Genomic DNA, 16,290 nt, shown 5'->3' on the forward strand with positions numbered 1-16,290 from the left:
GGTGGTGCGTATATGGAATAAACCGCCAGAGGAAGTGATGGAGGCTGGTACAGTTACAACATTTAAAAGAAGTTTGGACAGGTACATGAATAGGAAAGGTTTAAAGGGATATGGACCGAATGCGGGCAAACAGGACTAGTTTGGGAAACCTAGTCAGCACGGACGAGTTCGACTGGAGGGTCTGCTTCTGAGCTGCATGACTCTATGACCTCTAATGGATACTTCCACCTTCCTTTGAATGCCAAGTTTCCCAGCTTCTGGGAACCACGTATTGAAACTAATATTAAAATCAGGCACCAAATTAAAATATATAAATGAACCAAATACCTTTCCACCGTGGTATAGTTAGACATCATTAAACTCACTACCATAAAAACAGAATGGATGTATATCGGATGGGTTAAGGGTGACATTATAATGTGAACACCATTCACAACCCTGTGTCACTCATTGTGATGTTTGAATTAATACAGACTGATATGTTAAGACCATGTCTTATCATCAGAACTGATGAATAACAATCAACTTGAAATATTAATTCTGCTCCTACTCCATAGATACTTCATCATGACCTGTTGAATATTTTCCAAGTCTCTATGTTTATATTAGATTTTCACACGTATACAGCAACTGTAATTGCTGTTTCTCAAATGATGAGTAATCTCGGAATAATATACTTCAATAATACAGTCCCAGTGCCGAACTCTTTTCCAACAAAGGCAGTACAACCTTTTGCCATGGGTTTTGATTTTATAATCTGGATTCTAATGACTTTATTTGACATTTTCAGATATAGCCAAACCAACAGGATTATACAACATTCCTACCAGGTTTGCCTACTTCATGAATTCTGTAACTAACACAATGCAGGCTGCAAATTACATATGGCTCACATTTGAACTTCTTAGAATCAAAAGCATCATAATTATAGTAAATATGAATGTGATTTGAAATACATAGGTTGATCCCTCCATTAAATTTGCAGAAATAGGAACTTGGGCTGAACATATTAAGCAGTGTTGTAATAAACACTGCTTCAATTAATTTCTAACCTCTATATTTATGTGAGCAATAAACCCACTTCATCTAATGTTCAGTAAGTATTGCTTCCAGTTATGATCTTACATTGTAAAATGCTGTGACTTAGTGATTAGATCAGTCCCTAGTGTATTAGCTTCTTCCTAATCTTAGAGTTGTTATTTCACTGCTGATATAGTTTGCTCTGTTGGTTAGTGCATACACCTACCACCACATCCTGGTCTGCTCGCTGTCTGTTGACCCGCACTTCCTCCAGCTGTTTTTGTGCTTCCTCTAAAATCTTGGACTTGTTTTCCATTTCTTGCCTTAACTCCTGTTTTTCTCTCTGCGTTTTTCTAATTAGCTCCTCCTGCTCTTCCTTGAGCTGCATCAGTGCTTTCATTTTGTCTTCCTCCTCAGACAACAATCTAAAAGCAAAACAAATGGAGTAGTTATTAATTACCTAATGGGAATTAGTTATTTTAACTCTAAAAATCCATTTTCTTATTGCATTGATACACATAAAATTTGTCGACATTACTTTGCCGCAAACTGGATTGCTCTTTGAAACAACTGATGCACAGTTGACGATATGTGGTCTCTTGATTTGCTCTTCTAAGACAGCATCTTCCTTCACAATAATGTGGAGACACCGGTGTTAGGCTGGTGTGGACAAGGTTAAAAATCACATGAAACCTGGTCATGGTCCAATCTGCTATAACCTGGCGTCGTGTGATTTTTTACTTGCTTCGCAGTGTAATTTCCCCAGAGATGATCAGCCAGATAAATCAATGTGCAATTGACTGTTTTAGCATTGAAATAAGAAAACCGAACAGTGACAATGTTGTTGTAGAAGTAATTTGGAAATTTTCTGTGAAGTTCGTTAATGTCTGGGATTATTTCACTCAACATAGACCAGAATCAGTATTGTACAGATCCTCATTGCTTCAACCAACTCAGCCATTGGATAAGATTTACCCCCAGTATTTACCTAACTCAGTGAGAGTTCTGCAATTCCTTGGTTAAAGTAGGAGGGTAGTTTTGTTTGATTGACCTTCTGCTAGTTCCCATGAACAGGTGGCCCAACAAGTTATTACAAAAGAGATTACGAGTTCAATATATGGTTGAGTTATTACGAAACTTGTCTTTCAGTGAGCTTCATGCTTCAAATGTACTTAAAGAGCCCCTTACAGCGGGGATAACACGCCTTGCCTGGATAATGAGGCAGTAGCCTTACAACCAGTTTCAGCATATAGGATTACTAGGAACAGGTGTGGGACATTCAACACTTTGAACCAACTCTGTCATTCAATTATATTCTAGTTAATCTACACCTCAAAATCATTTACCCTGATCCCTACATGACAGAGGGGGAATTTTAATTAGTAGTTCCCATTATTGCCCACATGTTAATAAAAGGATTTGAGAGACCAACTCGTAGAGAGGCAATCAGATTCTGCTCATGAATTTGAGTTGGAAGGTACTGTTTCACTGAATTCCACAAGTATCAGTGTTGGGACCTCAACTTTTCATGACTTTGAGAGCCAAATATGCAAGTTCATTAAAAACATTAAGAATGTTGACATACTAAGTGTTGTAGATTGAGAAATAAAATTAAAAAAACATTAATAACTTAAGTGAGTGGGGGAAAAACTGAGATGGATTTCAATGCTGGCAAAGTTAGATACAAGATGTTTCTTGCAAATAGTTAAAAGCAAAGAATAATAGAGGGCTGAAGAAATTTATGGGTCCACATGCACAGATCATTAAAACGTAGCAGTCTGCTGCAAACCTTAAAGGATTGTTAGCCTTTATAATTAAAGGCTAGCATATAAGGGGCAGGCTCGTCTCTAAGTTTGATGGATCTGATCAAGAACCTGATCCAAATTGGAAATTTCCCAGTGTTTCCATTGCCTGTGGAAAGTGGTAGCATGACTGAGGTACATGACAGCAGCCGACAAGTAAAGAAACAAACAAAATCCTCTGATTTTGCCACTGACATTCTCCTTCTTCATGGTAACAGCAAGTAAATTGGGAGCTCACCAAGTAGGCGAAGGAGATCCCAAAGCCCTTACAATGAACTACCTCACAGATGGTACTCCCCATTAATGCACCACTGTTCACTGTGCTTCCAGCTCTATTTCACTATTAAACATGTTTGTATTTTCTTCGTACCTGGTCTGTGCGTATCTCTTTGCTTCCTCCTCTTGCCGGGCAGTTACCTCAGCATGAAGAGCTTCCTCAAGGAGTTTCTGCATATCCTCCAGTTCACGAATCCGTTTTTTCTGGCGATCTGCCTCTGCCTCCTTCAATACCATCTCTGCTTCCATGCTGGCTCGAGCCTGAGGAGAACAGTGGTTACCAAATGAGAATGCAAACATTGCCGATCAGGAGCTTTTAACCTGAATTATAGCTTGACTTCTCCATTCCAAGTATAGAAGGCCTTGACAGTTGGATTAGACAGCAGTCTGGTCTCCAGTCTTGCCTGACTGATGAAGTGAAAATCTTCACTGTCCACTGACTGGAAGGGTCCTTTGTGGACAATCTCAATCCAATTCCTAAAGGGCACTTGCTTTATAGCACAAAAGCATCACTCTTTAATTGAGAGGCAAAGTGGTTGATGTAGCAAATACAAAAGTATCACTTGGGTATCTTTGAGACTGGGCATGATGGAATGAATTTTATTTGAAAGAATAGAAGAATTACCTCACCTCACATAAAACCATGTGAAATCCTTAACTTTTCATGGGAGAAAAACTGTGTCAACTTACTTTTCTTTATGTTGGACTGTGGATTATTTTAAAACAAAGCACTATAGAAAGAATTGACAGGTGACTGGAACTCAATATGAGTTGGGTTTACACTGTCGATTTGCAAGCAATGGAGAAGATGATGGCAAGGCACCAAGGAGTGTATACAAAGTGAGATTCACCCAGCAACAGAGCACTGATTGGTTGGGCAGTTGTGGCCAATCTGAATACTAGAGGTCAGAGATCATCAGCCTAATGACAACCCTCTGATTGGTTCCTGCACTCTTGAATAGTGGTGTGTTTGTGAATGGTACAGTGAGAATGGTCTCCAGACTGACAGAAACAGATTGTGTCTTTAAATCTCTGTAGTACTGTAAACATAACTGAAACCTGAAGAAAGCCAGTTATTTTCTCCCACCAGTTGCTGGAAGCTGTTGCCGTTAACCAGTAAGAAAGAGACTTTGTAATTCTGTACCAATCCCACTGTGCCAGCTGTGAAGTGAAAGAATCCAGTCAGAAGATTGCAGGACAGAAAATCTTTGACGTGAAAAAGAAAATCTCATCAAGTCCAATGAACTGGTGCTATTGAACTGTGCTTCCCCAATGCTTTTTTCCCCCTTCATCCATAACACCATTTTATTTGTATGCCTGTACACATGAGTAGATATTTTAAAAGAGGGTTAAAGTCTTAACTAACAAGGTTATATATGGATAATTCTTAGCTTTGTTTACCTGTGGCTAAAACACAGTTATTGGTCATAGACAGTGGTTCTTGTTAAGTACTAATACATGATCTGTGTTTTCTGCTAACCTGATTCCATTGGAGAGATAAAATGAAATAAAGAACTGTGGATGTTGAAATCTGAAACAAAAACAGAAATTGCTGGACAAGCTCAGCAGGTCTGGCAGCATCTATGGAGAAAAGGCTGTGTTCATGTGGAGTCCACAGATCCTTCTTCAGAATAGATGTTCTCCTTTTTCAGAACATCTGTTCTGAAGGGTCACTGGGCACAAAACGTGAACTCAGCTTTTATTTTCCACAAATGCTGCCACACCTGCTGAGTTTCTCCAGCCATTGCTGTTTTTGTTCGATCAAGCAGATAAATTGGGGATAATTTGAGCACTTGATTAGATCATTAACTGTTAGGGTGACCCAGGGAGTAGTGGGACTCGACAATCGCAGTTCTTTGTCAAGTGGATTGTAAATATTAAAATGGGAAATAAAATGGGAACAATCCAAGAATACAAGTGCGTACCATCAGAAAAATAAGCATAACAAATGTAATTGACCTAAAATAACCACTCTCATTCAGCTTAGCAAATGAATGACTAGAATCCACATTGTTGGTGATAAGTAATGGGGTTGGTTACTGGCTTTCTCTCTTACCCCGCCCCACACACATTCCCTGATGCATCATCTATCATTGATAGTTTCCACAGTTACTCATCCATCACCCTCATCTCATCCATTGGCCTCTGACCTGTTCAGCTTGTCGAAGTTGTATTTCCAAAGCCCTCTGCATCTCCTCATGCTGCTGCTTTCTTCGCTGTTCTTCCTCCTTCAGAAGCGTTTCTGCCTGACGTTGGGCCTGGGAAGGAAGAGGGGAAAGTAATCGAACTGTTTATGACAATACAATAGCTCATATTATTTAAGATGAAAGGAAGTATTCTTTTTATTTTGAACTCAAGGTTATCACTTGGCGCTAGTATTCATAATTGAGCCATGCCTTGACCAATGAGACAGCATTTCGGGTGCGGGTTAACTTTCAGAGGTTCTGCAGTTCTACCTTTGACCATAGGTTACGGTCAGGCTTAGAGATGCTAAAGGAGGAAGAGAGAATTAAATAGACAGAAGTTATTGGCTTTTGGGCCTGAAGAGTCATTTCAGCCTTTCAGCAAATTGTTTCATAGCTCTAATTGAGACCCAAGGTAAGCCCTGCCAGAGTTTTAGATGTTATGAAATGTTTGTCAAAGATGACACAGAAATGGGAGTTCACTGTATTTAAAGTTATATGTTTAAACTTATATCATTTCTGAAATTCTGTGAATGGGTTTAGTTTTTTAATTTTAAAAATATTATTAACTGAAAACAGCATTCATCGCCTACCCCTCTCACCAATCACCCACATCAACTTTCCCTCTCGCTCTCAGTTTTTCTGAGGTCCAAGCTTGTGAATGACATAACTCCTTCATTTGTGAATCCTGATCATGTTGGCAGGTTATCCATTCATGGACCTTATCCGACCCCATATGTGCACACTTCCAGCAGGGCTCTTGATGAGGTTCCTAAACCGGTCTTCCTTCCTCTAAACCTGGAGTCCTTTGGCCATTTGTAGCACTTGTCAGAAGACCAACTCATTCAGCACTGACCCAGTGAGTGAACCAAAAATACCCTGGTCATGACTCATTGAATAGTCTCACTGAACCCATGGGAAACTGTCAAACAAAAGCGACTTGGGCACCTCAAAGTTAATATTTATTCTGAGAGACAAAAGGAAGAAAATGTCCAAAATGTTCTTAATGAAGCCATGAAGTGATATACTATTGTTCACTTGCTACCCATTCATTTGTACCTGTAATGGAATTAGCTATAATACCACATGTGGAAGACACTATTTTTACCAGTTAAAATGATTTGAAAAGTCTTTCAAGAGCCCTTCTGGGGCTTGCAGTTGAGAAATAGTTGGAATAAATGCTGTCACTGATTCAGGAACTGTCACTGGGATTTATAGGACAGGAGTATATGGATGACAGCGTTTCCCATCCCACTAACCGAAGACCAAAGGGGACTCACCATCACAGCTGTCCCATAGCCATTTAATACATTGGTGTGTTAATGGGCTGGAACCAGGACTCATTACACTCACTTTATTAATAATCACCTTCCTGTGGCTTCATCTTCCCACATGATTCTACAGATGGAACAAGTTTATGGGTTGCTGCATCACTTCCTGTGATGATATATACTGTATCATTAGAAGGCTACACAGTTAAAATTAACCCCTTTCACATCTCTCTGTAGTCCACCCGAGACCAATTCTGACCCATTTATACCATGTCTTCCTCCAGGACTCCAACTTCCATTTCATGTCACAGCAATAACTGATGCAGCAGGTTCACAAGATTATCTGCTCCTTTGGAGGAGATTCAAGATCGGATTCATGCCTGTGGAATCGGCAGAAAACTCCATTTCGGCGGAAGAATTGTCATTTGGATTTGTCAATCAATTCAGAATCTGTGATTTGTTCTAGTGCACAGATGACTGCTTCTGTGTGCTAAGTATTGTACATCTCACTGTACCATTTTCTGTTTGAAGGAGGTAGGGCTGTGCACATTGTGTCTGTTCAACTATTTGTCCACAGTAAGCTTTGTCTCGAGGCAGGCATGATGGCCCAGTGGTATTATCGTTGGACTGTTAATTCAGAGACCCAGACAACATTCTGAGGACCCAGATTTGAACCCCACCACATGGTGGAATTTGAATTCAATAAAACATCTGGAATTAAGAATCTAACGATGACCATGAATCCATTGTTGATTGTCAGAAAAACCCATCTGGCTCACTAATGTCCTTGACGGAAGGAAGATGCCATCCTTACCTGGTCTGGCCTTCATGTGACTCCAGACCCAGAGCAATGTGGGTGACTATGAACTGCCCTCTGGGCAATTAGAGATGGGCAATAAATGCTGCCTAGCCAGCAACTCCCATATCCCATTAATAAATAAAAAAAATCTAAACTGCCTCTTCCTGGTTGGAGTTCATAGAATCCCTACAGTGTGGAAACAGGCCATTCAGCCCAACAAGTCCACACTAACTCTTCGAAGAGTCTCCTACCCAGATTCACCCCTCTAACCTATTCCTGTATTTCCCATGGTTAACCTACTTAACCTACACATCCCTGACACTATGGGTAATTTAGCCAATCCACCTAACCTGCACATCTTTGGAATGAGGGGGGAAACCACAGCACTCAGAGGAAACTCACGCAGACATGGGGAGAATATGCGAACTCCACACAGACTGTCATCTGAAGGTGGAATCAAACCAGAGCCCCCAGTGCTATGAGGCACCAGTGCTAACCAATGAGCCATTGAGGTAGTTTGACTAATTTGCAACATTTGCCGTTGGTCCTCTTGCTGTTTAACTTGCTAATGAGACATTTAGAAGTAACCTTTAATATTACAGGTCCCTCCAGGTCTCTCATTCTAACCCATTATACTACACTAATCATTGTTACCTCTTTAAGTAGTTCCAGTTCCTGCAGTTTTCTTTCCTTCTCCTCTTGGAGCTGTTTGAGTCTCTGAAGTTCTTCCTCCTTTGCTGCTTTCTGTTTCTCCCGAAGTGCTCGCTGATCATGCCTTTTCTGTTTCAAATCCTTGTGCAAAGATTTCTTCCCCTCTGCCTGTAACCGGATTGCTGTCTGAATGGCTGAAGGCAAACACCAGAAAGGAAACAAAATGGCATTTAGGCAGGTCCTTAAACTCCACAGCTAAGCCAGATGTTGTCTTCACCTAATGTTCACACAGGGCTTCTTGCTAATCATCAACATCAATGAAGAATTCAAAACTTGAGTATGATGTTTTCCCAGATATAAGCAAGTTAAAGGTACTGAAAGGATGCCTGTACTGTTGCAATCACACACTGGAATGAGTGTATTGAGAAGAGGGACACGTTGTTGAAAATAGAGCTGAACATAAAAAAACTTTTACGCTTCATTTTGGAATTACTTGGGTATTAGGTAACAGTGGATCTGTCAATTGGCAAATGGTTTCCAGTTTCTACATTCTGGGCTATTGGTAACTGCTGATAACTCTTGACAAAATTATTCAAATACAATCTTTGCATTCTAAGGCGAACTTACAAACAATTCATTTTCAGGCAATCCTTTTACCTGCCGTCCATTCCTGCCGCTGCTTTGTGTCTGATGCACTCATCTCATAAGTTCTCGATGGTGTCTTGACGCAGAACATGCATCTCTTCCCATCTCGGTCAGATAAAATCTTAACAATAAATACGTTAAGCATAATACATATTTGAACTACAAGCTGAAGCAGAATTTTTGACGAATGACAAAAAATGTTGAATTAGCTTATTTTATAGAGCTTCTGACCCACAGAACAATTACAAATTATTCACTGGATAACTGTGCTAACCTCCACACAACAGTTCCTGTCCAGAGCGATACTGCCTTTCTTTTCTTTCCGGTCTTCACTCACATAGTAACAGAGGATACTTGGCTTTAGGATGAACCATCGCTCAGTCCAGTTGCGCCTCAACTGGCCCTTCTTCCATAAGTAACCCTGGCACAGCACAAGGAAATGGATCAGAAGTTATACCATTAACAACTATTGTCCAAACTGAACTAAATATGATTGAAGGCAAGGTGAAACAAATATACCAGCAGACAGAAAAGAATCCTACTGACTACATCATGTATTGAGGTGGCTCAGTGGTTAGCACTGCTGCCTCACTGCGCCAGGGACCAAGGTTCGATTCCACCCTTCGGGCGACTGCCTGTGTGGAGTCTGCACATTATCCCCGTGTCTGCGTGGATTTCCTCTGGATGGTCCAGTTTCCTCCCACAGTCCAGGTTAGATGGATTAGCCATGCCTAACTGGCCATAGTGTCCAGGAATATGTAGAATAGATAGAATCACTTCAAGATCTGAAGTCCATGCTGGGCAGAAAGACCAACACAACGGCCTGAGAGACCGCCATGCTGGGCCAAAGACCAACACACCAGGCTGGGGGATGCCTTGCTGGGTGTGTGCTGAGGCCAGAGATCTGAGGCCACACTAGACCAAGAAGATGGAGGAAGTGGACAAGCTCCGGCTGAAGTGTCTCACTCTGCCGCCATCTTAAAGTGTATGGAGGAAGGTCTGTGCAAAGGAAGACGCAGACTCGCTGCAAAGAGATATAGAGAGGGTAAATGACAGGACAGCAAGATGGTAAATGGAATATAATGGAGGTTGGAGATAATGGGAACTGCAGATGCTGGAGAATTCCAAGATAATAAAATGTGAGGCTGGATGAACACAGCAGGCCAAGCAGCATCTCAGGAGCACAAAAGCTGACGTTTCGGGCCTAGACCCTTCATCAGAGAGGGGGATGGGGAGAGGGAGCTGGAATAAATAGGGAGAGAGGGGGAGGCGGACCGAAGATGGAGAGAAAAGAAGATAGGTGGAGAGAGTATAGGTGGGGAGGTAGGGAGGGGATAGGTCAGTCCAGGGAAGACGGACAGGTCAAGGAGGTGGGATGAGGTTAGTAGGTAGCTGGGGGTGCGGCTTGGTGTGGGAGGAAGGGATGGGTGAGAGGAAGAACCGGTTAGGGAGGCAGAGACAGGTTGGACTGGTTTTGGGATGCAGTGGGTGGGGGGGGGGGGGGGGGGGGGAAGAGCTGGGCTGGTTGTGTGGTGCAGTGGGGGGAGGGGACGAACTGGGCTGGTTTGGGGATGCAGTAGGGGAAGGGGAGATTTTGAAACTGGTGAAGTCCACATTGATACCATTAGACTGCAGGGTTCCCAGGCGGAATATGAGTTGCTGTTCCTGCAACCTTCGGGTGGCATCATTGTGGCACTGCAGGAGGCCCATCATGGACATGTCATCTAGAGAATGGGAGGGGGAGTGGAAATGGTTTGCGACTGGGAGGTGCAGTTGTTTGTTGCGAACTGAGCGGAGGTGTTCTGCAAAGCGGTCTCCAAGCCTCCGTTTGGTTTCCCCAACGTAGAGGAAGCCGCACCGGGTACAATGGATGCAGTATACCACATTGGCAGATGTGCAGGTGAACCTCTGCTTAATGTGGAATGTCATCTTGGGGCCAGGGATAAGGGTGAGGGAGGTGGTGTGGGGACAAGTGTAGCATTTCCTGCGGTTGCAGGGGAAGGTGCCGGGTGTGGTGGGGTTGGAGGGCAGTGTGGAGCGAACAAGGGAGTCACGGAGAGAGTGGTCTCTCCGGAAAGCAGACAGGGGTGGGGATGGAAAAACGTCTTGGGTGGTGGGGTCGGATTGTAAATGGCAGAAGTTTTGGAGGATGATGCGTTGTATCCGGAGGTTGGTAGGGTGGTGTGTGAGAACGAGGGGGATCCTCTTTGGGCGGTTGTGGCGGGGGCGGGGTGTGAGGGATGTGTTGCGGGAAATACGGGAGGCGCGGTCAAGGGCGTTCTCGATCACTGTGGGGGGAAAGTTGTGGTCCTTAAAGAATGGAGGTTATTTACTTTGGTTATAAGAATTGAGAAGCAGAATACTTTTTAAAAAGTAAATGCTGATACTCAGAGACAAATGGTATGCTTGTACAAGGAACTCAAACCTATAGTGTAAATTATAAGGACGAATAGTATGTTGCATATTTTGCAATGGGGTTACATTACAGGAATAAAGACGTCTCTCTACAACTGTACTGGGCTTTGGTGGGACGAGATGTGGAGCAAAGTGTGCAGTTTTAAGAATCCACATTTAGTGAAAGATATATTGGGAGGCAGTACAGTGAAATTCACTGGGTTGGTCCTTGGAAATGAAAGGGTCGCCCTATGATGCAATGCTGATACTTTCCAGAGTTTGGAAGAATGAGATCTCATTGAAGTATGTCAGGATCTGGGATGATCATTTAGGCTTGAAATGAGGAGACATTTTTCACTTAAAGAGCTGCAAATCATTTGAATTCTCCACTTTAGAGGGATATGGATACTCTATCAATGACTACACCCAAGGCTAAGATTAACAAATCATTCATCTCTCAGAGAATCAAGGGGTATCTGGATCAAGTGGAAAAGAAGCACCGAAGCTCAAGGGCAGGTATGCTTAAGGCCACCAAATAGTGGTGGTAAAGTAGGGCACAGTATAAAATCAGGAAATTATAGGTTCAGATAATAAATGCAGTAATCATCGGTGACTCAATCTACATAAAAATCTACAACCTAATGAGCACCAATAGGTATAGGATAAATTCCTGTGGTGTGCACGAGATGCTTTCCCAGATCAGTTTATTCTGAAACCAGAAAGAGTAGGAACTGCCGGTGCTGGAGTCTGAGATAACAAGGTGTGGAGCTGGATGAACACAGCAGGCCAAGCAGCAGAGGAGCAGAATTTTCCGAAGAAGGGTCCAAACCTGAAACATCAGCTTGTCTGCTCCTCTGATGATGCCTGGCCTGCTGTGTTCATACAGCTCCACACCTTGTTACCTTATTCTGGAATCAACTAGGCAACAGGCTATTTTAGATTTAGTTTATGCGATAAGAAAACAAAAACTAATTTAAAATCTTCTTGTAATGGAACCTTCAGGGAAGAGTGATCACAATATGTTATCATTTTACATTAAGTTTGAACATGATGTAGTTCAATTCAAAACTGGGGGTCACAGATCTAAACAAAGAAAGGTAAAATAGTATGAAGGGCAAGGTATGAGAAAGTTGGTGAGGGACAGTAGCAATGTGGATATAAAACTGGCTGAGCAATAGGCAACACAGAATAATGGTTAAAGGATATTTTTAAGGCTGGAGGAAGGTTTGTAGTGGAACTTCGCAGTGGCCAGTATGGAATCATTCTTTCCCCACATAATACATACATATGATCAAGACCATGGCATGCTGGAGACAATTTCAAAATTTATGAAGATAAGACACTTCTGCAAATCTGTGAAGTTGGCTGTGATGGATTGGGTGCACACATTAAAAGGCATGATAGCAGATGGGCAATAAGAATATTTGAAGAATCGTTACATGGCTCTCAACAAATACACATTCATTTCAGGCTCAAAAAAACCCGAACATGAATAGTGAGTCAACACCAGAAGGTCTAAGAACAGGAAACTCAATTTCAACATGAAGGGCAAGCCATTTAGCATGAGTGAATCTTTGGAATTCTCGATCTCAAGTGTGCTGTGGAAGCTGAGTCAATGAGTATCGAATTTAAGACAGAGGTCAGAGGTCAATAGATTTCTAGATACTAATGATGTCAAAAGAAATGGGCTATTGTGGGAAAATTGTATTAAGGAAGATGATCAGCCATTGACTAGAATGGTAGAACAGGCTCTTGGGCCGAATAGCCTAGTCCTATGTTTCTAAGTACTTTAGTGGATGTAGTGTGAACACTCATTTGAATCCTATTAACAAAACATATAAGCAAACGTAAACTCTTGAAAATTCAGTACTGAATACAACAAAGCCCCTGGTAAAAGCGTGTGTCCAGAGTAAAACTCCTTATTGTATAGTGGAAGGGGTTGACCTTATGGTGAACATAGCTTGCATATTTTTTTATATATCATTATATATTTTGTTCATGTTTTCATGTACAAAACTGTGAATGTTTGAATGTGTTTTCAATTAGACTAAATGAACAACTTACCCATACTGTGTGCAGTATGAGGTACTTTGCTTGCAGGATAACTATAAAGTCATCTATTACTGGAGTCAAGCAGAAACATAGATCCAATTGCCTGTGCTTGTGATTCAGAGTTTGTGGCTCCGGTAAGATTTATGATACAAATCAAAAAAAGAGGTGCAGTAGTTTTTGTCAAGATTAATCTTTAGCAGCTCCCTAATGGAGGACTCTGCTCTCTCTGCATTGTTCCCATCGATATGAATTAAGCTGCTGCTAGAGGACCACAAGCTAAGTGAAGGAGTCTCTGGTCATTCACAAAACTTGATGGTCTTCCAGTGCAAAGATCTGTCCAGTCGAGTATTACAGATTGGTGAACTCCGTGATCCAGGACTTGCTACCACAAGACACTCAAAGCCCAGGGCTGAATACAAACAGAAGAAACAGGGGCAGCAGTGGGCCATTCAGCCCCTCAAGTCTGCCCTGCCATTCAGTAAGATTGTGGCTGATCTACCCCAGGCTCCAACTCCTCTTTCATGTTAGGTCATCACAGCCCCTATTCAAAATCTACCTAACTCCTCTTTAGATACTTTCTGTGATTATATCCCACATAACACTCTCACGTGCAGAAATCCAGACATTTGCTACCCTTTCAAAGAAGAAATTCCTTCACATCTCACTTTTAAATGAGTGTTCCCTTTATTCTGCAACTGTGCTTCCTGGTTAGAGAATCCCCCACCAGTAGAAGTGCGTCCACAATAATCTACCCAGTCAAGTCCCCTCAGGATCCTGTGTCTATCAATAAAATCACCCTTCATTCATCTAAACTCTAAATGAATGAAGGCCTAATCTGTTTAGGCAGTCTTTATAATTGAACTCACTTTTCTTTGTTTGGAAAAAACACCAATATCAAAGGCACTCTTCCCACTCTATTTCAAAGGTTGGAGTCTGTGTGAAGCCCTCTGGGCTGTAGGCAGAACCAGCTTTGACTTGAATAATGAATTTGTGTTGCAAATTATCATGTATTTCTAAGCGTAATAAAGCAGTTCAAAATGTCACAAACTGTTTCGTAAGAAACTAATTTCACTTTACAGAGGAGCTCAAATTTGGCATAATATCACATATCTAATACAAGTGTTATACAAATGTGAATACAGTATATTTTTTGAGAAAACAAAAATTCCAAAGCACGTACTTGAAAATTACATACCTGCTTAAGTACATCCTCAATAATTTCTTGGTAGACCTCCTGTACTGCCATTGTGACAGTCTCCTTTTCAATCCCTCTGGTAAACCTCCCAGAATTTACCCAGTCCAGAAACACCCAGACTGTAATTCCATTCTGCTGCAAGGGTTCTTGGGCAAAGAAGTCATCCAGCTCCCCCGCACACCACTCCACATTCATCTCTGTGCAGATTTTCTTCAGCAAATATTCCACCTACAGGGACAACAAGGAAGAATTATTCCACTCAAGACACATGGCTCAGAAAAGATAAGCACTGCCTCACAACCACTTCTTTATGACTGGAAGGATCTTAGCTTTTTGGAATATAGTTCTGTGATTGCACTGGAAAAAGTATCAGAGTGTAACTTCAAACATCCCCAGATTCATAGAATCATCAATTCCTTGCTGTGCAAAAAGAGGCCATTCAGTCAATTGACTTTGCACTGACCATTTGAAGAGCATCCCAGCCACACCCAATCAAAATCTGAAATAGAAACAGAAAATCTTCTTGAAGAATGGTTACAAGCACAGGTCAGAGGCTAAGAATAATGCAGCATATAACTCACCCCCTGACTCTCCAAAGCCTCTATAAAATCTATAAGGTACAAGTCAGCAGTATGATGGAACACTTCGCATTTGCCTGGATGGGTGCATCTTTATCAACATGCAAGAAGCTTGACACCATTCAGCATAAAGCAGCCTGCTTGAATGGCTCTACATTCACAAACATCCACTCTTTCTACCACCGATGCTCAGTAGCAGCAGTGGGGACTATCTCCAAGATGCATTGTAGAAATTCACCAAAGGTCCTCTGACAGCACTTTCCAAACCCATGACCACTTCCATCTAGAAGGACAAGGGCACAGATAAATGGGAACACTACATGTGATATGTCCTCCAATTCACACACCATCTCGGCTTGGAAATATATCACAACTTCCTACACTGTCGCTGGGTCAAGGTCCTGGAATTCCTTCACTTAAGGGCATTGTGGGTTAACCTGCAGCAGGTGGACTGCAGCAGTTCAAGTAGGCAGGTCACCACCACCACGTTCAGGGCAGTATGGTGGTCCAGTGGTTAGCACTGGTGCTTCACAGTACCAGGGCCCCATGTTCGATTCCACCCTCGGGCGACTGTCAGTGAGGAGTTTGCACGTTCTCCCTTTGTCTGCGTGGGTTTCCTCTGGGTGCTCTGGTATCCTCCCACAATCCAAAAGATATGAAGGCTAGGTGGATTAGCCATGGGAAATGCAGGGTTACAGGGATAGGGTATGGGGTTGGGTCTGGGTGGGATGCTCTTTGGAAGGTCGGTGTGGACTCAATGGCCTGTTGTTTCTATACCAAAATCTCAAGGGACAAGGAATAAATGCTGGCCCAGCCAGTGATGCCTGTGTCCCACAAGTGAACAAAGAAAACAGTTGGGCTCAAAATATTAGCTCTGTTTCTCTCTACACAGATGCTGCAAGACCTGTTGAGGTCCACCATTAGTTTGCACTGATGTTTGTGCTCCACAGGAACCTGCTACCTCCTGTATCCGTGTTTACTTCTAGTCAACCAATATTTATTACAACTTCACTGGATAAGATTATTTTTCAAATTAGGGACCGGGAGAAGAACCCTCCAGCGTCACTCTGTCTCCTGCAATTAAGCAATTTTGTATCCAATTGTCAAGCTCGCCCTGAATCCCATGTGATCTTACTTTACTAATTAGTCTACCATGTGTCATTAAGGTGGCACCATGTGTAGATTTTAAAAGTTATAAACTGTGGAAGAAAAATCTAGAAAGATTTTCAAAAGAAAATGTGAGGGAAGTAACAAGTTTACATAATTTGAAGTCTTGAATAAGACAGCCAACAATTGATGCATTCACCAATTATTTAATGTTTCAACCAAGAATAAATTGTAAAGTCATATTTTTGGATTGCAACAGAATTCAGAAACATGGCTTAACCGTTCAACTAAATTGCAGATTTGTGTTAAATGTTTGG

At 42.0% G+C, this 16,290-nt stretch overlaps 1 protein-coding gene and 1 long non-coding RNA gene across 3 annotated transcripts in view; one reads left to right on the top strand and one right to left on the bottom strand.

Moving 5' to 3' along the window:
- Positions 1-6,957, top strand: part of LOC132210842 (uncharacterized) — a 64,629-nt gene extending 57,672 nt beyond the window's left edge. Inside the window, exon 3 of the long non-coding RNA XR_009447012.1 lies at positions 6,837-6,957. This is a non-coding gene — a long non-coding RNA (uncharacterized LOC132210842). The remainder of the gene's footprint in view (positions 1-6,836) is intronic.
- The window catches only part of def6a (DEF6 guanine nucleotide exchange factor a), a 140,204-nt gene that overhangs the window by 17,729 nt on the left and 106,185 nt on the right, over positions 1-16,290 (bottom strand). For both annotated transcript variants that reach the window (XM_059653450.1, XM_048553530.1), the window contains exons 4-10: positions 14,289-14,516; positions 8,922-9,068; positions 8,660-8,768; positions 8,006-8,196; positions 5,249-5,356; positions 3,193-3,359; positions 1,247-1,445 (exon numbers count right to left, since the gene is read on the bottom strand). In XM_059653450.1, coding sequence (XP_059509433.1) covers positions 1,247-1,445; positions 3,193-3,359; positions 5,249-5,356; positions 8,006-8,196; positions 8,660-8,768; positions 8,922-9,068; positions 14,289-14,516 — 1,149 coding nt within the window. The remainder of the gene's footprint in view (positions 1-1,246; positions 1,446-3,192; positions 3,360-5,248; positions 5,357-8,005; positions 8,197-8,659; positions 8,769-8,921; positions 9,069-14,288; positions 14,517-16,290) is intronic.

The sequence above is a fragment of the Stegostoma tigrinum genome, chromosome 21 (assembly GCF_030684315.1).
Source record: "Stegostoma tigrinum isolate sSteTig4 chromosome 21, sSteTig4.hap1, whole genome shotgun sequence".
Taxonomy (NCBI): Eukaryota; Metazoa; Chordata; class Chondrichthyes; order Orectolobiformes; family Stegostomatidae; genus Stegostoma; species Stegostoma tigrinum.